Source organism: Triticum dicoccoides, chromosome 2A (assembly GCF_002162155.2).
Source record: "Triticum dicoccoides isolate Atlit2015 ecotype Zavitan chromosome 2A, WEW_v2.0, whole genome shotgun sequence".
Classification (NCBI taxonomy): domain Eukaryota; kingdom Viridiplantae; phylum Streptophyta; class Magnoliopsida; order Poales; family Poaceae; genus Triticum; species Triticum dicoccoides.
The window spans coordinates 127202249-127225157 of record NC_041382.1 but is presented as its reverse complement, the minus strand read 5'-3'; the positions used below and the strand labels follow the sequence as shown (position 1 = coordinate 127225157).

Sequence of the window (22909 nt, the reverse complement as noted above, 5' to 3'; positions counted from 1 at the left end):
TGAGTGGAGGGCGGGGTAGCGAGGCGGTGCACGACGGTGCCTGCCGACCGCGGGGGTGGAGGCAGGCGGATGGGGCAGGGTAGGCCGGCGGTGCACGGCAGTGCCTGCCGGCCGCAGGGGTGGAGGCAGGCGGATGGGGCAGGGTAGGCCGGCGGCTGCAGAAAAGAGGTGGATCATATCGTGGGAGGAAGAAGGTGGAAGACGGCCTGTGAGCCGTTGGATGAATATCCGACGGACAGAAAAGAAGTAACCGACACTCGATGTATTTTGGGTACCTGCCTTTTAGTCGGTCCCTAGGATTTTATATATGTGTGAAAGTCGATTGATCACTTAACAATGAAGGTACGAAGCGAAACCCAGTACATGAACGTCTCCCTCGTTTGTAACTTGTGACCAGCAATCCAAGTCTGCCGTATTTGCCTAAAGTTGAAACAATTGAGCACATGGATCTACCTTCATATGCAGGGAGCTTTGCTCTGCCTTGTGGTAAGTTGTCAAGAAGCTGCCGAGTAATTGCCGTGTGCGTGGTTGTAGAGTCCAAATTCGATGCTCTTTTTTCCAGAACGAGATATTGCTCCCACGCTTAGTATGTTTTACACAGCTACACCTACATGCGTGCGGCGCAAAGACGGTTTATAGACGTGGATTAATTGTAGCTGTGGTGTACTAGTGATTGAAGTAAAAGGTGTGAACGAGTGGTTGGAGGCATCGGTGTCACATGCTATATATGCTCATGTAATGAATCGGCCCCAGAGCCAAGCAAGGAAAGAACTCACCGCGGAGCAAGGATGCGATACTGTGATCATGTGAGCACGCGGTGGCATGTGATGTGACCTTGGCAGCAGCGAATAAACGCCCTCCTCATCTTCCATAGCCCGTTTTGGCATGAGATAATGGCGCACCATCCACCACCATGTACCTGCTTCCGTGTTATCTCCCGGCCGGGACGTCGCATTCAACATAGCTTTTCTGCTTCCGGTTACGCCTGTGAGAAGCCGCGCGTTGCATCCAAATGTTCTCCATGCGTCGCTGGCACGCACATCTCATTTCATTTACACTTTACAGGTCAATGCAGTCCATGCACGCATTGTTAGCGCTCCTACGTAGAGGGCATGGAAGTAACATTTGTGATGTCGTGTGCACTATTGTGGCAATCGAGGCATCACAATGTGCTGTTCGATCTTAATTAGGAAGGAATAACGTCGTTTCCTAAACCCAAAACCGAAAACCCTAAAGTAACCTTGTATCAAGACACACCGACAAAGTTGTTGTGGCGATCGACGGCTGGACGGCATCAAGTTACGAGGAAGATGAAACGCGCTTGGGTAGGGCTCTGCCTTGCTCGCTTCCATATCCCCCTACCCTATGGGCGATCGACACGTATAGAGCCCTCGTCTTTAGTCCTTCCTTCCTCGCTCCGTTCCGGACCATGGAGCTCCTACCTCGCCATTCCTATGCCTGACCGCCTCCTTCACCGTGTATAAATACTCCACCCTCGCGGCCACACCCCCTGCACTGCACTGCAACTACCAGCCATAGCCAGAAGGCACTCAGCAACTCCCCTCCCTCGCGCTCTCTTGGGAGAAAGGTGTGGCAGCCGCGATGGCCGCACCTTTTCTGCTCGTTCTTCTGCTCGTCGTTTCTGGAGGCGCTGCAGCGGGCGGCGACGGCGAGGCAGGGCTGACCCGGCTCGCGCTCCGAGGCATCGACGACCCGGGCCGTAGGCACGGGCCCTTCGCGCTGGAGGAGCCGGAGTTCATGCCCGAGATCTCCACGCACGACGACGAGGCGGGCGAAGCTCCCCGGCTTGAGTTCCGAGGCATCGACGACTCAGGCCGTGGGCACGCGTCCGACGCGCCGGACGAGCCGGTGTTCATGGCCCACCTCGACGACGAGCCGGGCGAAGCGCCCCGGCTCAAGTTCCGGGGCATCGACGGCTCGGGCATAGACGAGGAGCCTGTGCTCATGGACGACGACGAAGCGCCCGGGCTCGAGTTCCGAGGCATCGACGACTCCGGCCATGGGCGCGCATCCGACGCGCCGGAGGAGCGGGCGTTCACGGACGTTATCTCCACGGGCGGCGCCTGCGACCACTTCGCCCGCCTCGTCGCCGAGACGGGGAACGCGACCCAGCTCTTCTGGGAGCGCGCCGCGGGCGCCGGCGGCCTCACGGTGTTCTGCCCCGAAGACAAAGCCCTGGCCGAGTTCGAGCCGAAGTTCCGAAGCCTCGGCGCCGACGACCGGCTCGCCGTCCTGCTGTACCACGGCGCGGCGACCACCTACGGCAGGAAGTTGTTCCAGGCGTTCGACTGGGTGTCGGTGAGCTCGCTGGCCACCGACGCGGCCACCAACAAGAGCCACGCCATCACCGTCCGCGACGACGGGGACACGGTGTGGCTGTGGCCGTCGTGCAGGAGTGGCGCTGGGGCCAGGGTGACCAAGACGGTGTCCGAAGAAGCTCCCCTCGCCGTCTACGTCGTCGACGCCGTGCTGCTGCCGAACTACCTGCGACAGAAGCTGGATGGCGGCGACGGGCCGGCTGCTGCGTGCGAGCCGTCCGGTGGCTATTTCGGCTGGCTGCACTGCTGCATCCCGGTCTGGGAAGTGATAGTCATGGCCGTGGCGAGCATCGCGGGCTTCCTGGCCGGGTTTCTTCTTCATGATGCAGTCGACAAGATGAGCAACAAGGCCAATTTATCTGGTTAAGTTTATCTGGTTACACTAGTAGTGAATAATGCTCTAGAATTATGGTTGTGGTGTTTAGCTCAGCATATATATTGCTGAAGCATGTCGATCGATCGCCTGTCGTACGTGGCATGGCACGTACTCTTCTGCCGGAGTTAAGTACGTGTGAGTTCCTGTGTTTGGTTCATGTGCTACAGCTTAATTTGCGTAGCATGATTTAGTGTGGCATTTACGTCGTCTTTGACGTTTTCTCCCTAGAAATGGAGCTTGCATGTGCGTGTCCATCTGGCCTCTTCTCGAGAACCAGTGCACCACACTGTGACAATACACTCGGTCACGGATCCAAATTTGAATGCACAAATGCAAGTCCCCTCAATCAAACCTCATAAAATTCAAATACAAAGCTACTAGATGCACTCAAAAGTCTTTTTCCCCCCGAAAAAAGATGCACTCAAAAGTTAATCTAAGTAATGGTTAAAAGTAGTTTAAGATTCTCCAAACCTATGTGATGTAACCTCCAAAACACATGAAATACTAGAAACAGGGTCGTGGAATGGTTAGGTTACTTAGACGCTCGATTGGCCTCTAGGTTGTTTTTCGCTCAAGTGCTAGCCCATTTAAATGGACGGTTTTCCAGGACCTTCACGTTGTTGGTCTCCTCTCGTCCCTGATACAAGGACCTATCACCGTCTCCTCGTCCAAAATGAATCGGGGTTCGGGTAGGGGCTCAACGATCACATCACACAACTACCTGGGCGGCCGCCCATACCTTCTCCTATGGTATCGCCATCCGTGGATAGACTGTAAAAGTTTTTAAAAGAAATTATCACGTACATATAGTTGCCCCGTAGTAAAATGTCAGATTCAAATCCAACCTACAACTCAAGCAAAAAAAAAAAGGAAGAAGGTCAAATCATGCTATGAATAATAGTTATTTGAAGTTGGGCTACGAATTTCGCGCCATAGACATGATCAATCCTAAATTACTGATTTTGTTTGTCAAGTTGGACTTGAGTTATTTCTGACACTATAGTGTATATTATGAGTATGTCATAATTTTTTTTCCGGACATCTTCATCGGTCGTTGATGCACCGGTTGCACTGCAACTACGCGTGCACCAGATGCATTCTCCTCTAATCTATTCATTCACCTCAAGTAAGTATTTTCTAAAGTGTACATTGTCTATCGAGAAAGATTCACCGTTACTCATCTCATCTAGAGCGTTGTATTTAGATTTTTGTGTGTCGCAAGTATCATGTAAGGAAAGAGCAGATATGAGACGTCGTGGTCCCCATTTCCTACCTACCCAATACAAAATTTTGGCCTCCGTCCACCTACCTATGATATTCTCTCTACCCTCCCCCACCCAACAATTTCTAGATCTGGCGATGGCCGAAGAGGCAGGTGCTCATTTCCTTGCCATCTAGGTGCAAGCGAGGGCCGGCTTGGTGGCATGAGAAGGTGGCCGAGCAAAGGAAGAGGAGGTCGCATGCACGGCTAATGTAGGTGCCAGTGTATGAAGGCGGCAAGATCGGCACCGGAACGGATATGTGGTGATGTGGCGGCCTCGCCGGTATGACCTTGCCAATGACATGCGAGAAGTCTTCGTGCACGAGCCCCTTAGACCAACGTCTGGGAACCAGAACGGTCACCGTTGAACCCTTGAATTGATCGAAGAAATTGACATAAAATCTGGCCGTCTCATACACACAGTGAGAAACCCTAAACTCGTCGTCCTTAAGAGCCGATGAAAATTTACACCGGAACTCTGTCTAATACACCCCGATGAGCGAAGTCAAAGAGGATCAAAGCCTGAAAGACGAACCTCGAAGATTAAGCGTCGTCATCCGCCCGAGCGCCGCTCCTTTGAGGATTAAAATCCTAATTCCTATCTACTAGTTAGAGCCGAGGTACACATAGTCGCCACCGGCCAGAGCCAGCCGTTGATCCATGACAAATTGTGGGGTGGGGGAGGGTACAAGTGCAGTGAGGAGGCAAATCCACGGACTCAGTTCCCCCTGTTTATTATATGTTTGATGCTCTCTTCTAACTCTGAAACATCTGGTCACCATTTTATCATAGATTGAGCTAACAGAAGTTCATTCGCTACCGTAGATTCTAAGTGTCCATGCCTAGTGGTGGATCACTTCACCGAGGAAATCTGAAAATTGTCACTCGATCATTGTGCAGAATTTCTAGAGAAAAATGAAATAATGAATCAGCCTCAAACTTTTCTGAAAAAATCGTGTTGCTTGCATGGGACGCTGGCTGCACAAAGGTAAAAATATATGAATCGGCCTCCACGGCTTTGCTTCGTGGTAAAGGAAACTGCGGAGCCGTTGCCGTGCTTCAGAAATATCAACGAGCCAAAACGATGAACAAGGTAATAACTGACATTGACTGCCATATCTTCACACAATTAAACCGTGTGCAGCTCACAAATTATATAGTGGGCATGGCAGAAACAATAGCGAAAGGTGAGAACAAAGACGGCACACGGCAGTGGTCATAGCTAGATTTGTTCTACGGGCTAGTCCAGCCCATTAAGAGGTAAATACACCGGGAGTCATAGAATTTGCAGGCAATGTGCAGTTTGGTGCACAAACTTGCAAAATACGTGTTTCTAGTCATCGAACTTGCACGGACGTTCATATACGGTCACATTTCATGTAAATACGGACCGAAAAGCCCTTATTTTCTCTTATTTATGTATTAATAAGCCCATAAAATAAAATTATTAAATAGCAAGGGACAATGGGGTTTTGAACTCAAGACCTGCCGCTGGTTGGGGCGTGTGGACAACCACCAGAACAATGATCATTTACACTTGAACAAAGCTATCAACATCTGCTATATATCATATAAACACGGACCGAAATTAAATTTAAAAGGAAATGTAACCCAAAAAAATGGAGCACCATGTCTCGACTATCTAACCTCATGGACAACGTTGACTAAGATTACCACCGGGTTACAACAACACAACATGTATAGAAGGGATAAACATTTTTCATGTTGTTATTCCTTCTTGTTCTATGTAAGAAAACAACTTTATATTCTTGTGTTTGTGACATTTAAAAAATGTTTATATGTTACAAAAAAAGATACGTGACATTTTTAAAATTGTTTAAACATTGTAAAATTTTATGGACTTAAAAAACATACGTTGCATTTTAAAAATGTTCACACATTTCAAAAAACTGAATATGACATTTTTAAAAATGTGCATACAATGTACAAACATGTTTTCATAGCTGAAAAATGTTTCGTACAATGCAAAAATATTTAACATGTAGTATTTTAAAAAAAGCTTCAAAACTTGTATTTTAGAAAATGTTAATAATATGTTTAAAAGTATATTGAATGTGTATAAAAATGTTTTTAATTGTATACAGGAAATACATACACGTCAGAACATAAAAGTTTAATTATGTTTAACATTTTCCAAACACATGATTAGCATTTTTAAAATATTTTCTTGTGTCTATTTTTCCAGTATAATCTTAAAACATTTTTATACATGTTTAATATTTTTTAAACATATGATTAAGATTTTATCAAATACGAGTTTCAGAATCTTTTTCGAAATACATGTTAAACATTTTTGGATCGTACCAAACATTTTGTAAACTACATGAATATTTTTGTACATTGTATAAATATTTTTAAAATTGTTATGATTTTTTTTTCTAAAATGCATGAAAAAAATATTAAATGCAACTTATGTTTTTGTAATTAGACACATATGTTTTACAATATTTTACATTCTTTTAAATGTCATGTACCTTTTGTGTAACACATAATCATTTTTAAATATCAGAAACACAAGAATATAAGTTGTGTTCTTACATAGAACAAGAAGGAATAAAAACATGAAAAATGTTTATCTCTTCTGAACATTTTCTGTTATAGTAGCCTGATGGTAATCTTAGTTAACATTGAGCATGAGATCACATGGTCGAGCCACGTTGCGCTCTTTCTTCAGGTTGCATTTCTTTAAAAAAAAATCGGTATGTGTTTATATGATATATAAACTAGTAGTGATTTCCAAACTTGAATGATCATCCGGTATGGTGGTTGTCCACACAATCCTGGTGGTGGCAGTCCACGTGTTCAAAACCCGTCATCTCCTTATTTTTTATCATTTTATTTTAGGAGCTTAATAAATAAAAACTTTTATGCAAATCTACCTTGTGAGAGCGGCCCACAGCGAGCCCTGGCATGCCATGTAGGCCATGGATACATGTCTCGAAAAAAAAGTAGGCCATGGATATGTCTGCGTACGTAAAATGTGACCGTATAGGAACGCCCGTGCAAGTTCAATGACCAGAAACACGTATTTTACAAGTTTATGCATCAAACTTAGTGTCGCGTGCAAGTTCAATGACTCCTAGTGTATTTACCTCGCCCATTAACCATTATGTATGTTGTCGAGGTAAATACAGCACTGGTGCTTGAACTTGCCACGAATGTGCACTTTAATGTCCGAACTTGCAAAATACATTGAACTGGTTCCGTAACTTGGCATAGACGTGCATATACGGTTCAAATATTGTTTCTATACATCCACGACGTTGACAATCGCACCATCATGGCATGGGACTCACTGTCAGGGACAGGGTGTGTGGCCTGTTTTTTTCCGGAGAACCCTCTAGATTTTTTTCCTTGCAATGATAAATTATAAAAAATATATTAATAATTAAAAATGGGTACGGGGTTCAAAACAGCAACCTGACGCGCGCAGGTGAGTGTGGCTAGCCAGTAGGCCGGCTTAAATTTAGCATCATAAAAGGATTCATACACTATACATATATAAAGCTGAACAACATAAATTTAAAAATTTAGCCCCATTGATTTGAACCTACAACCAGGGGCTATATAGCCGACGCACATATATACCACTCCAACTGACGACATCGAATGGTAAAAATGATAAATTTAGGTTTATAACATAACAAGCCCCTCTCGCTAAACTAGACCATAGCGTGGCTCAGTTTTTTATTTCAAAATTTTGTAAAAATATGTAAATTATAATCATTTGTTACAAACAATAGACATATATTTAAAACAAATTACATTAAAAAGTTCACATAATTTCATAAAATACCAATGCAATAATTTAAAAAAAACACATAATAAAATTATGAATCAAGATTATATCTTATAATCTGAAAAAATGTTTGCATTTTAATAAAATATTATAGTAGTTTTACAAATGTTCATATATGTAAATAAATTCTCATATAATTTTAAAATTTCCACATTCTGAATAAAATATTCACGTAGTTTATAAATGTGCTAATGCTTTAAGTAAAAACCGTGTGTTTTCTAAAAAAATTACAAGTCTAGCGCGCCCTTAGATTGCGGATCCTCATATGAATAATACTTGAATCATATAAACATGTTTATCATTCATAAATATTTTCAATTGAATGAGTATGTTTTAAAATAACATGTGATTTTTTAAATGACATGAAGATTTTTGCATTCTTTTGAAATTATGTTTGTTAGACAGTCATAAAGATTACTTGTACTTTTGATACATGAGAACTCGTTGGTTGGAATGGCATCCGTGCCTGGTCCATAAGCTTTGGTCGGATGTTCGAGTCACATAGTTGGTACTATTTTTGTTGGTTCATTAAATTTCTTTTATTTATACTTCGCAAAAAATCCATTTATTTATGTTGTTCCACCTAGTTTATAAAGGTTATGAATCATCATGGAGCAGCAAATGTGAAGTGGTCTATTGGCTAGCCCAGCATGCACTTGACTAGTAGATCTCCCTTTTGTAACCACCACATCGCTAGTTTTTTATTATTTTATAATTATAGTACGAAAAATAATTGTAGCGCAAGGTTATGAATCATCACGAAGCAAAAAATTTGTCAGTTTCTCTACAAGGGCCTTATTGTATGAAAAATAATTCCGAAGGGGTTTCTGCAAAAAAAAACAGGCCACACACCTCGGGTGCCATTCCATGTTGGCGCGCCTCATCAGCGTCGCGGATGTATACAAACATCATTTAAACCATATATGCACGTCCATGCCAAGTTATGAAACCAGTTCAATGTATTTTACAAGTTCAGGCACTAAACTGCACATCCGTAACAAGTTCAAGCACCATCGGTGTATTTACCTCTATGTTGTCATCTATACCGGATCAAGATGAGCAGAGGTGCATGGCTTGAAAACACCCAGGAGCCAAGAAAGGAAACACCTCAGCACCCTGGGCTTCAAGATGGCTCGACACAGCCAAGCGATCCATGTGCCTGCCCACAACTTGTAACCAAGACTGCAAGCAAGGGTGGAAAAGTGTAGGGCTCGCCGTCTCACACTCGCTTCCAGCTAGGTTGGTTCGTTCATATGGCTGCTGCAGGGTGGCTCATCGTCGTGTGCAGCGGCGGCAGCCTCGCCCTCGACATCACGGCGTTTGTCTTGGCCGTCCTCGCGGAGGACTGCGTCCCAGGGGTGATCCAGTTCACGCTCGAGGACCCACACCAGTTAAGCACATTTCCATCGTATAATCTTTCTACTATGTAGTTTCGCTGATGGATCGACGGCTGGCTCTCGTCATGACAAATTATTCGAATTTTTCAGGAGGTTATGCATGACGCTGCTGCTGGTGGGCGTCCCAGTTGGTGCGTTCCTGCTGCTGGCCGAGTCGTGCTGGCTCAAGTATGAGCAGCAGCAGCCGCCGCCCCCGCCGGCCGACGTCAAGCTCCTGGTCGTCCTGACCGCGCTCGAGTGGCTGCTCGCGTTGCTCGCCGTCGGAGCGGCGTCCTCCGCGCTAATCGCGGACCTCGTCGCCACGCCCGTGTGCGCGTCGTACCAGCTCGCCGCCGACCGGACGGCATGTGCCGGTGGGGCTCTCGCCGCGGCGTCGGCTGTCGGGCTGCTCTGCGTCGTCTGCTCCCGGTTGCGCCAAGCTCCCGCGCCTCTGCAGCCTCAGGCGTAGTAGGAATTACTCTGCGGTAGTGTGTGAGTGGCCTGATCCTTGTAAGCAGTAGCTAATCAAATGCTTGCTTCTTCTTCATTTGCTGAACCTTCTTCCTTGAATGCATCTTTGTTCAGGCGCCTCCGCAGGTTCATTCCCCCCTCTTGTGTTTGGTTATGCAGCTTTGTTCAAAAAATCAAGACTGAGAATTGCTTTTCTGCTGTAGTGTAGGTGTGCTATCCGAACATTTCTCTTTCCATTTTCCGTAATATCTTAACCCTGATCCTTGTAAGCAGTAGCTAATCAAATGCTTGCTTCTTCTTCATTTGCTGAACCTTCTTCCTTGAATGCATCTTTGTTCAGGCGCCTCCGCAGGTTCATTCCCCCCTCTTGTGTTTGGTTATGCAGCTTTGTTCAAAAAATCAAGACTGAGAATTGCTTTTCTGCTGTAGTGTAGGTGTGCTATCCGAACATTTCTCTTTTCATTTTCCGTAATATCTTAACCCTGTGTGGGTTCAACGCTAATGTGAGAGCAGTTTGATCCTTGTATGAAGCAGAAGTAAATCGTGCGCACTTGATTTAATAGCTCGTCGATGCATGTCTCGGATGCATCGATCGACGCACGGTTGATTTCGATAGAAAAAAAAAAACTGTGTGTCTCTTATTTCTCTGTTAAATCTTGATCAAAAAGGATAATATTGACCAGAGTGGGATTTGAACCCACGCCCTTTCGGACCAGAGCCTTAATCTGGCGCCTTAGACCAACTCGGCCATCTGATCATTTTATTCATTTTCCACGTGTCCTTCCTAAACTGCCATCAGGCCACAAACCTCTACACCTAACACTAAAACTACTATAGTACCATTGACGGCTAAGGGAAAACCATTAGCCGTAAACTAAAGAGAAAAATTACAGTGTAGGAGGTGAAATTTGCACGCGTCTAAAAAGTGCTCCATGCTAACCAGGTCCAGTCCAGTGGCTAAACTTGTCGGATGTTGGTTTGCAACTGCTAGTAGGATAGTCAGGGAGGAAATCAGCAGGGCATGATCAGCAGCTAGCTTGTGGAGTGTTGTTTGTGTTTGAGGGAAACATTACTACAGAGATGTTGACAGTGGATTCTAGAAAACCGCTCTTTTCTCATCGGTTCATGGCACCGGAGGAGCTGGAGGTGAGTAATATAGTGCAAAACATTTTTCCAAACTTGGGATTTCACATGTGTGTGGAAGTCGATCGATGGCTTAACTGCGAAGGCACGAGGTGAAAGCTAGTACAGGAGCGTCTCCATTTGCTACTAAGGATCATTTGTTAGCTGTGACCAGCAACCCATGTTTGCCACATTTGCACAAAGCTGAAATGAACGGAGCGCGTGAATCTATCTCCGTGTCCGTATGCAGGGAGTTTTGCTTTGTGTTGCAAAAGCGGTATGGAATTTGCTGCGAAATTGCCGTGCCTCCTTTCTGAAGTATCAACAGAGTTTAGTTTGATGTTCTTTCTCTGATGAACTCCTAGTTCCCAAACATACTTTGCATTGGTTGCAATGCTGGTAGTATATGCATTACACAGCCACACCTGCATGCTCGCCGTGCACAGACGGTTTATATGTAGACGCGGATCGATTGTAGTGGTTGATGTAAAAGGTGAACAAGTGATTGGGGCATCGGTGTCACAGCCTCACTATCACAGTCACCGGCTATATATATGCACTTGTAATTAATCGGCAACATACATATGCCAACGTAAAGCCCAGATAAATAGCCAAACAGGGAAAGACCTCGGCGAACGATAAAGATGTTATCATGTGAGCCCGCGGTGCCATGTGATAATGGCAGGCAGCAAGGAAAAACCCTACTCATCTCGCGTATGCAGTACCATCTACACATGCTCCCGTGTAATCTCGCACGACATTGCATTCAACAAGCCTTTAGATTTGTGTGTTTAATTCCTTCCCATTTTATGATCCCCTGCCAAAGGTTCCGCTCGAGTTCCGAGTGGAACTGAAAAAACACGCACCTGTTGGTGATGTCGCGTGGGAAACTATTGTGGCCATCGATGCATCGCGGTGTGCCGATCGACCTTAGGAAGGAACAATATTAGTCATTTCACGTTTCCTAAACCTAAAAACAGGAGTAACCTTAATTATACCAAGACACACCGACACAATTGTTGTGCTGACTTCAATCACTCGTAGTGGCGATGGCATGCAGTTACGAGGAAGACAAAACGCGCTGGGATGTATCTCTGGGCAATTGGTGCTATCGGTGCACCGGTTTCCTTAGCATATTAAATATTTAAAAAAAATGAGCACTGACACAACAATAATGTATGTTGTAAAAAGAATTCAAAACAAAATTTGAAACATTATGTGAGATACAAAAATAACAAAAAGAATTCAAAACAAAAATAACTAGATACGTTCCCAAAACGCGCTTGGCGGTAGAGCTTCTCTACCCTATGGGCGACCGACACGTAACCTTGCCTTTATTCCTTTCTTGCTCACTCCCTTCCGGACCATGGAGCTCCTTCCTCGCAATTCCTATGCCTCACAGCCTCCGTCACCGTATATAAATACTCCATCCTCTCGGCCACACCCCCTACACCGCACTGCAAGTCAGCAACCTACCAGCCTCGCGGCCAGTCTGCCAGTAGCCACTCAGCAACTCCCCTCTCTCGCGCTCTCTTGGTGCAGTCGTGCCGGCGCGATGGCCGCACCTTTTCTGCACCTTCTTCTGCTCGTCGTCTCTGGGGGTGCTGCAGCGGGCGGCGAGGACGAGGTGGGGCTGCCCCCGCTTGAGCTCCGAGCCATCGACGACCCGGGCCGTGGGCGCGCGTCCGTCGCTGCGGAGGAGCCGGTGCTCATCGCCGATATCTCCACGCACGACGACGAGCCGGCCGAAGTACCCCGGGTTGAGTTCCGAGGCATCGACGACTCGGGCCGTGGGCACGCGTCCGACGCGCCGGAGGAGCCGGTGTTCATGGCCGATGTCGCCACGGACGACGACGAGGCGCTTTTCGGTGGCATCGATGAGTCGGGCCATGTGCACGCGTCCGACGCGCAGGAGGAGCGGGCGTTCACGGACGTCATCTCCACGGGCGGCGGCTGCGGCCGCTTCGCCCGCCTCGTCGCCAAGACGGGGAACGCGAGCCAGCTCTTCTGGGAGCGCGTCGCGGGCGGTGGCGGTCTCACCGTATTCTGCCCCGAAGACAAGGCCCTCTCCGAGTTCGAGCCCAAGTTCCGAGGCCTCGGCGCCGACGACCGGCTCGCCGTCCTGCTGTACCACGGCGCGGCAACCACCTACGGCAGGAAGCTGTTCCAGGCCTTCGACTGGGTGTCGTTGAGCTCGCTGGCCACCGACGCGGCCACCAACAAGAGCCACGCCATCACGCTCCGCGACGACGGGGACACGGTGTGGTTGTGGCCGTCGTGCGGGAGCCGCGCTTGGGTCAGGGTGACAAAGACGGTGTCCGAAGAGGCCCCCCTCGCCGTGTACGTCGTCGACGCCGTGCTGCTGCCGAGCCACCTGCGACAGAAGCTGGATGGCGGCGACGAGCCGGCTGCTACGTGCAAGCCGTCCGGCGGCTATCTCGGCTGGCTGCACTCCTGCATCCCGGCCTGGACAATGGTACCCATCGCCGTGGTGAGCATCGTGGGCTTTCATGTCGCGTTTCTTCTTCAGGATGCACTGAACAGGAAGAACAAGAAGGCCAACTTAATTTTTTTTTGAACACAGTACAGACGCAAGCGCTCATATAAACGCGCATACACTCACCCCTATGAACGCACACACGCACACCCTATCCCTATGAGCACCTTCGAGAGACTGAGCTGGCATATCATTTTGAGATTTTACGAAGTTACCGTAGGCGCTTCGTAGTCGACGGGAACGTAATAAATCCAGAATAAATGCGAGCACCAGGATTTAAACCCTGATGGGTTGAGGATACCACTGTCCATCTAACCACTGCCAACTTAGCTGGTTAAGTTTATCTGCACTAGTAGTAGTGTGAATAATGCTGTAGAATTATGGTTGTGGTGTGCGCATGATCGAGTAGTATGTGTTTAGCTCAGCATATTATATTGCTGCAGCATGTGACAGGCGCCTCCGCAGTCTTCTGCCTCGTTATGCATCTTTGTTCAAGACTGAACGGCATGGACCCGAAATATCTGAACCTTTCTTGCTGTAATGTGAGCTGTCTGATCCTTGCATAAAGCAAAAGCAGAAGTAAATCGTGGCAATTCGATTTAGCCGGTCAATGCATATCTGTGATGATTTACATGGGGAAAAAAATACTGTATGTCTCTGTTTTCTTTAGTAAAAAAGGATAATATTGACCAGAGTGGGATTTGAACCCACGCCCTTTCGGACCAGAGCCTTAATCTGGCGCCTTAGACCAACTCGGCCATCTGATCATTTTTGTTTAATTGCCACGTGTCGGTATACAATACAGCACATGATCCCAGGTAACTACTCCCATCAGGCCACAACCCTCTATGCCTGACAAGACAATGAAACTACATCAATGGCTAAGGGAAAACCATAGTCGTAAACTAGAGAGAAAAACTACGATCTACCGTACCGAAGAGTTATTCTGTAAGAGTGTGGGAAGAGAAGTTTGCATATATCTATATTTATCTATATCTATATCTATACCAATATAAAAAGACTCAGATAGACAGATCCAAATTATCTCGACCGTCAAATGATGTTATCTAGTGGTTCAAATCGATCTAATGTTGAGCATCAAACACGTTTAACGTTCTAATTATCCATCACTGCCATTAGTTATAAACACGTTTTGACTCAACACTATCCCTTGAAATCTGCCATGTAATTAATATCCTATCATCCCACGAAAAAGTAATTGATATCTTACCAAATACCAACGTGCAACATATACATCTTACCTAATATAACGTGCAACTAATATCCTACCTAATATAAACATGCATTGCACGTACATTATTATTAGTTTGAAAAGTGCTCCAAGTTAACCAGGGCCAGTCCAGCGGCCAAGCTTGTGGGATGTGTAGACAAGGGTTTGTAGGAGTGGTGTTTGTGTTCGTGGGAAACATCACCGGTGGATTATGAAAAGCAATTTCCTTGGGGTGGTTGGTAAAAGCAAATGATTTTGGAAAACCAGGTCTTTTCTCGTCAAGTCCATGTCATTGGAGCAACTGGATATACGTTACCATCCTTTTGGGCTGAAGGGCAGTGCAGTTGTAACTAGAATTGCTGAAATGACGGCAACATCTGGAACTGCTTACAAGCTTTTCGTCAGAGAGATGATTTTACTGATATGGCCTCCATAATTGGTACGTACTTTCATAATAGATGGTGATATGCAGGGCATTAGGGCTAGTGAAGTTGTAAGAAATAGTGTGGGGCGAGAGCGAGAGATGAACTAGTGTGTGGCGGTGGCCATAGCCACATTTGTCCTACAGTGTCATGTATCAAGATGAGCAAAGACGCATGGCTTCGAAACACCCAGGACCAGGAGCCAAGAAAGGAATTACTTGGGCACTGGACGTCAAGAGGCCTCGGCAGCCTATAAATTTCGACGAAGGCCCGGAGCAAGGCCTCTCAACGCGGTATGCCATGTGCACTTGTGAGCATGCGATGCCCACGAATAAATGTGGCAACCGCAAAGCACCCTCCTCACCTCGCGTATGCCCGTTTTTTTTTTTGAAATTGCGTATGCCCGTTTTGGCACGAAACATTGCACTCAATAAGCTTTTTTGCTTTGTGTTGTATAGTATTCCCTTCGTAAACTAATATAAGAGCGTTTAGATTACTATTTTAATGTGCTAGGCGCTCTTATTAATTTACAGAGGGAGTATGTAATAGTTCACTTCCATGCATGATAACATGACGGCGGATGAAGCTCGGGCTTCCCACGGCAGCATGGCGTAGTGCAGTCCATATCCAAGGCGGATCTGGGTCGGCGATCTCTTGGTTTTGCCACGGATTGGTTCTGATCAGAGACGGTGACGAGCGTGCGGGATCCATCCCGGCGGCTCTCGCGGTTTGGCGAGGTGGGGTGGGAGTCCTCCTCCCAGATTTCAGTGGTGGCGCATCCAGGCAGTGGCCGGTGTGCCAGGGCTCCTATGGTGACATTGCTGTTACGGTTGGTCGCCGGATCTAGGTGGCTAGATCTGGGGCTTTGAAGGCGGTCGAGACAATGCACAGGTTGTCGGGTGGATTTCTTGGAACGAATCTGAGTGAAACTTGATCTTCGGTCGTTGGCCGGAGCCGGTGATGATGATGCCCTATCACCGTTTCCATCATGAAGGCATCATCGAGGTACAAATCCCAAACTCACCCAATACCTCCGGGGGAAACCTTAGATCAGTTGATCGGATGACGGTGGCATTCATGTGTCGTTACCCCCTTGGGGCGGCATTCTTGGAGATGCACTCAGGCTTGAGGGACCATTGGATGGCTTCTTCGTTGGAGCGGTGTTTCTTTCTACATATTCATGGCGGCGGCTCTTGGCAGCATGGAGCAGCGAAGACTTGGCGTCAGATGTGTGGTGATGGACACGCGCAGGAGGTCGACGCTGTCTGGCGTCGTGGTGGCGTCGGCGGCAGCTAGACCGGGCAAGGTAGATGCACCAGTACAACTTTGAATATGGATTGGTGGCAGGTGGCTGCGGCGACCTCATATCCGGCAGGCGTCCTGGTTGAGGAGCACGTCAGACTGATGGGTGCCCATACCCGACAAGCGTCCTGGTTGGGACCTCAGGTCTTAAATGTTCGGTTTGGCTGCGAGGTCTTTTTGGTATTAAACCTAGCACTGGTAGAAAAAGGGCCTATAGTCCCGGTTCGTAAGGGCCTTTAGTCCCGGTTCCTGAACCGGGACTAAAGTGTCGGTACTAATGCCCTGTACCTTTAGTCCCGGTTCAATCCAGAACCGGGACTGATGGGCCTCCACGTGGGCAGTGCGCAGAGCCCAGGCAGGAGACCCTTTGGTCCCGGTTGGTGGCACCAACCGGGACCAATAGGCATCCACGCGTCAGCATTTCTGTGGCTGGGGTTTTTGTTTTTTTGAAGGGGGGGGGGGGTTGGGGGTTTTGGGGGGTTAATTTAGGTGTTTCATATATTGTGTTAGCTAGCTATAATTAATAAAGAGAAGTGTCCTCTCTTACGTCCGTGCTTGGTCGACGCTACGTACTATACATACGTATAGAGAGGACTAGACACACTAGTTAGCTAGTAAGCAAACGAAGGAAACAGAAGATCGTCATGAACATATATGCATACAGAGAGAAGTGATATCGACCACCTCTCCTTCTCTGAGAGATTGGTCGAACAACAAGTTCTCGTATATCTATCCGACATTACCGGCTACGTATATACAATAATTATCTCTTACAAATATAATCATACGGACTCATGGTCCACATAGTATTCTCCGTCTTCAGCGATTACTTGGTCAAGAAAGAATGCCGCCAATTCCTCTTGAATTGCTCGCATGCGAGCTGGTGCTAGGATTTCATCCCGCTTCCGAAACATCTAATTTGAAGAAGGGGGTCAATACATATATATATGAATGAATGAAACTCAATACAAATGATGGTAATAAAATAAAATTGTGAATGTTGTTATTTACGTACTTCATATTGTTCGTCAGAGTACCCGCCCCGCTCACAGGTCGTGTGGCGGATGGACTCGCAGACGTAGTATCCACAGAAATCATTCTCTTTTTCCTGCCACAACCACTTTACAAGAAATAGAGGTCAATCAAACTGATAAGTAAGAATGCTAAATGATATTGATGAAACTAGCGCTTGAATCACTAGGAGATGCGCGGAACATGCTACTATAGTACTTACTTTCGGGTGTCTAAATTCCAGCTCCTTCGGCAGTCCCGAAACTTTTCTGGTGAATTTTCTCCAAACCCTGCCGGACAAAGAAAACAATTACTTGATATCAGGAAATGAATAAAGTTACTGATATGGTGGATAATGATCGATTTAACTTACTTCTTGAGGATTTCAGTCATGTTCGCATACTCCTGGGGATCTTTTCGTTTAGAGTCCAAGACGGTTACTACTCCCTGCTCAAGCCTAATCTCTAGGAGAATATAGTGGAAACTGCACACGCATGCATAACTCATCAATTACATTACTATAACCTGGACTAATATATAAGGGAAACCGAATATGCACAAGACAGTAACACTCACTTGAAGTTGTAAGGAAAGAGTATTATATCTTTGTTTTCATTTTTTTTGAATGATCGTAGCAAGTTGGCCTCGGTATCTCCGGGACGATGTTGAACCTCAGTTGCATCTATGAGATATGTGTTAATGAACCCAATATCACCGATTTGTCTTTTCTTCAATTCGGCGATCTTCATTCTGCATAATATAGTGAGGATAATTATAAATACATGCAATGAAAGAGATGAGCTATATAGAGAGACTTAATGACATAAGTAGTAGTACTTACAGACAATAGCAGGTGATCGTTGTTTTATCGAGGGCCAATTGATTGAAAAACTGATAGAACTCCTCAAATGGAATAGGCAATAGTTCAATTCCAACGAGGTCATGCTCCGGTTTAACTCTCGCATACAAAGTACTCCTCCCCCCAGACTCTTTGCAGATTTTCAAGTACCAATCATGTAATCTTCGCATCATCGTTGTTAAAGATTTTTCATCTTTGACGAGAGGCTTCCCGTACTCGTATCTGTGTATCTGCACCTCCATGGTATCATAATGTACATCGCCGAGCAGGTAATCGTCAACATTGCCATAAACGGGCACCATCCTCGGATCGACGATGTCGCTAGGCATCTTGAGGGGGGGCACGATTGCTTCGCTTGTTCGCCGAGCTGGGCAATTTGTTTCCCAGCTGCTCGTCGTTCTTTCAGCCTTTGATCACTGACTGTACTTCCCGACCGCTCCGCTTCGACCCATGTCTTTGCAATAATGCGCTCATAGTTGCCTTTCGGTGGAGACTTGGGTGGTTTTGCCAGGGCAGCCAGAGTGCGCTTCACTTTCACCGGATCTACCTTCTCCTCCGGAGGTGGATGTCTCTTTGCTCTCAACCCTTGAAACCAGTCATCCACTTCGGTTCGCGCGATCTCGGCGTTCTCCTCCGGGATCCTCTCATATGGTAACTTCTCTGGAGTCTTCAGAGAAGGACCGAATTTGTATGTCCTCGCGCCTCTGGTTGTACTGCTAGACACCGACCGAGCAGACGGAGCGATTGTCTTCTTTACTTGCTTACGAGGCAGAGGAGAAGGACTACGACGCGCCGGAGCAGCTGGAGCGGCGGCAGGTCTCTTCCGCCCTTGCTGACGAGGCGGAGAAGGAGGAGGCTGGCTGCTCGGGCGCGTCGGCGCAGGCGGAGAAGGAGGCGGAGTGTCGCCACGCGCCGGAGAAGGAGCCGGCCGAGGGCCCTGATCGTCACTCGCCGGAGGAGGAGGCGGTGGAGGAGGCGGAGTGCCCTGACTCGCCGGAGGAGGAGGAGGAGGAGGCGGAGGCGTCCAGTTCGGAAGGTTGATGAGCTCCTTCCGCCATAGGCATGGAGTCTTCAGAGCAGACCCCAGCCGAGTTTCCCCTTCACCGGTAGGGTGCTCAAGCTGGAGGTCCTCAAATCCCTCCGTTATTTCATCCACCATCACCCTAGCATATCCTTCTGGAATCGGCCGGCAGTGAAAAGTTGCGCCGGGTTCAGTAGGATAAACAGAGCCAACAGCCGCCTTGACCTTCAAATTCATCCATTGCGTCATAAGGTGGCAATTTTGAGACTCCGTGATAGCATCCACGGGATAGCTGGCAGGAGCCATCAAGGCATGCTCCGGCTGAAGCAGCTCGGTGAAAGCCACGCTGCTTCTGCGCTGAGATGGCGGGGTAGCTTCGGGGGAAGCTTCGGTAGTACGTTTGCTGCGATTTGCTTCTCGTTCCTCTATCACGTCTACCCTTGCTTGCAGCGCCTGCATTTGGGTCTGCTGCACTTTTTTCCTCCTCTCATGGGATTTGTAACCGCCTGCGTTCGGAAACCCAACCTTCCACGGAATGGAGCCTGGCGTGCCTCATGTCCGTCCAGGGTGCTCAGGATTCCCGAGGGCCATTGTGAGCTCGTCGTTCTCTCTGTCTGGAAAGAACTTCCCTTGTTGCGCTGCTTCGATATACTGCTTAAGCTTCCTGACTGGTATGTCCATTTGATCGTTCGTCCAAATGCACTTCCCTGTTACAGGGTCCAAGGTTCCGCCAGCCCCGAAGAACCAAGTCCAGCAATGGTCTGGCCAGCTAATTGTCTCTGGTTCGATCCCTTTATCAACCAGATCATTCTCAGTCTTGGCCCACTTAGGCCGGGCTACGAGGTAGCCACCTGACCCCGTGCGATGGTGAAGCTTCTTCTTCGCAACATTTTGCTTGTTTGTCGCCGACATCTTCTTACTCTTTTCCGATGTCTTGTGGGCCACAAATGCGGGCCAGTGATCTCTGATCTTCTCATATCTGCCCTTGAGTTCTGGTGTCTCATTATTTTCGACAAACTTATTCAGCTCTTTCTTCCACCTCCTGAATAGTTCTGCCATCCTCTTAAGAGCAAAATACTTGATTAATCGCTCTTTAACTGGGTTCTCTGGATTATCCTCTGGCGGTAGGGTGAAATTTGACTTCAGCTCAGTCCAAAGATCATTTTTCTGCATATCATTGACATAAGACACCTCAGGGTCTTCTGTAGCCGGCTTAAACCATTGCTGGATGCTTATCGGGATCTTGTCCCTAACCAGAACCCCGCACTGAGCAACAAATGCGTTCTTTGTTCGGATGGGTTCAATCGGTTGGCCGTCGGGCGCGATTGCTATGATCTCAAACTTTTCATCCGAGCTCAACTTTTTCTTCGGGCCTCGTCTCTTTACCGAAGTTGTGCTCGATCCGGAGGGCTAGAAAAAAGAACAAAGACTTAATTAATATGTGTACATACCAAAACAATGAATGCATCAATCAGCTAGTCAGCACAGGCTTAACTAATATATATACCTGGCCGGACTCGGTTCGGTCACCGGAGCCGTCATCATGGTCTCCTTCTTGCATCGGCATTAGGTCACCGGAGCCGTCCTCATGTTCTTCTTCTTGCACCGGCATTAGGTCACCGTAGCCAGCTTCTTCACCCTCTCCTTCCAGACCATCGGTGTCGTTGAGAAACAACGAGACGGCATCACTTCCTTCTGCGATTATGTCCCTCAACAACGCTTCTTTTCCTTCGTCTTGGGCGGTGTCCATAGTTTCTACAAATATTTACAACATGACAATTATTATTCAAACATGACAGATGGATATATTAGTGCCAAACGTAGAACTAGCTACCTAATCATAGTAAGGAATCATATATATTAATTAGTGGCCTCGACGCTGCTTCTCTAGGGTTTGGGGTGGCCTCGACAACGCTTCAAGGGTTTGGGGTGGCCTCAAGAACGCTTCAAGGAGGGGGTAATATCGACCCCCCACGTGTTGAAGCTATCGGGAGGGGGTATATATCGACAACGATGACACTACATCTATATGTCCCTCGACGACCCTCGTTCCCGATAAAAAAAGAGGAAGAAGAAGAAAAAAAGAGGAGAAGAAAGAATAGAGGAGAAGAACTCCTCTATTCTTTCTTCTCCTCTTTTTTTTCTTCTTCCTCTTATTTTTTTATCCTCTTCTTCCTCTCATGTTCGAGAGGATCGCCGAGGGGTCGGGAGGTTGCCTAGTGTCAAAGGATTCAACAAAACCATGTCTTCATCATTAGGCGAAAGTAACAGGTGCATGATGGTATGAAGCTCTCCAAAGTTATTTTGGAACGGAGTCCTAGATAGGATAATTCGCTTCTTGGTACAAAGTTCAGCAAGAACCTTCCAAATATCGTTATTTGGAAGGCCTTCCAAATAGGATAATTTGCTTTTTGGTACAAAGTTCGGGAGGGGGTATATATCGAACCTCTACCCTAGTTCCCGACCCTCGCCCCTCGAACCCTCGGTGACCCTTGAACCTCTACCCTATAGTTTCCGACCCTCGCCCCTCGAACCCTTGGTGACCCCCCCATGTCGAAGTTATCAGAGAGGGGGTATATCGACCCCCCACCCTCATGTAAGAAGAGGAAAAAAGATCGAAGAAGAAAATAGAGGAGAAGAAGAAGAAAGGAATAGAGGAGAAGATCGAAGAAAAAAAAGAAGTCTTCCTCTTCTTATTTTCCTTTTTCCACTCCTTCCTTTTCTTCTTCTTCTTCTTCCTCTTTTCTTCCTTATCCTTATTTTACTTTTTCCTCTACACTAACCTAAAATCGATATCTACTAATTAACAACCTAAATAAGAAAATGAATACATATATGAAAAAAAACATCATATGAAAAAAACATTTTTGACATATTTAGCATATTCTAAATTTTCCTAACTCTTTTACAACCAAAAAAATTACTCCAACTTCATGACAGTACCCACAATCCATTTCACCAAAAACCTTCTGATCCATAGTTCAACATTTTCAAATTTCATTCAAATGAAATTTGAATCGGATTCAAATAACTTGTTGAAAACCTATTCTAAACCTCTCCAAAAATTCTGAAATTTTGCCATCGCCTTTGTCTTGCATCAGTAACTCACCACAATTTTTTTTTTAAAATTCCAAAAATGCCCAAAGCCATCTAGCATTTCATCAAACACCTTCTATATGGACAAAAAAATTCAGAAATTCCAAAAAATTCAGAAAAGTGGACAGCGCGTTGCTGCTGCTCCACTTCTCCTCTCCTCTATTTCTCCTCTCCTTCTGCTCTTCAATGCATCGGGGCCGGCGGCGACCATGGAGCAGGGGCGGAGCAAGGGGCGCTCGGGCGCAAGAGTGGCACTCGAGAGGGGGGCTCACTTTAAGGGGGGCGGCGACGGCTGGAGTCCGGCGATGAGGACGGCGGGCTCGGGGCGGCATGCGGTGATGGGGACAGCAGCCTCGGGGCAGCACGCGGTGACGGGGACAAGGAGGCGGGCTCGGGGAGGCACGCGGCGACGGGGACGAGGGCGGCGGGCTCAGGGATGCCGGCGACAAGGACGGCGCGGGCTCAGGGAGGTGACGACGTGGTCCGGAGGGCTCGGCGGCAACGAGGACGAGGAGCAGCCTGGCGGCATCGTCGGAGGAGAGGACGAGGAGATCGATCGAACTGAATCGAGAATTTCACAAGTGTTGGCTTATATAGCCAGAGCACTAGTCCCGGTTCGTGAAACCAACCAGGACTAATGCCCCTCTTTAGTCCCGGTTGGTGCCACCAACCGGGACCAAAGGCCAATTTTCAGCAGCCCAAAGG

General features: G+C 47.2%; 2 protein-coding genes and 2 non-coding genes across 4 annotated transcripts; 2 read left to right on the top strand and 2 right to left on the bottom strand.

The window, feature by feature from the left end:
• Positions 1-1391: 1391 nt before the first annotated feature.
• Positions 1392-2946, top strand: LOC119353769. Its single transcript, XM_037620445.1, has one exon. The coding sequence runs from the start codon at positions 1603-1605 to the stop codon at positions 2704-2706; it is 1104 nt and encodes a 367-aa protein (XP_037476342.1). The 5' UTR covers positions 1392-1602; the 3' UTR covers positions 2707-2946.
• A 7373-nt stretch (positions 2947-10319) lies between these two features.
• Positions 10320-10400, bottom strand: TRNAL-AAG. Its single transcript has one exon. It is a non-coding gene; the product is annotated as a tRNA-Leu (tRNA).
• A 1837-nt stretch (positions 10401-12237) lies between these two features.
• LOC119359157 lies at positions 12238-13442 on the top strand. The gene has a single exon (XM_037625471.1). It carries the CDS (start codon positions 12321-12323, stop codon positions 13341-13343), a length of 1023 nt encoding a protein of 340 aa, XP_037481368.1. The 5' UTR covers positions 12238-12320; the 3' UTR covers positions 13344-13442.
• Positions 13443-13948: 506 nt separating this feature from the next.
• TRNAL-AAG lies at positions 13949-14029 on the bottom strand. The gene has a single exon. It is a non-coding gene; the product is annotated as a tRNA-Leu (tRNA).
• Positions 14030-22909: the final 8880 nt, after the last annotated feature.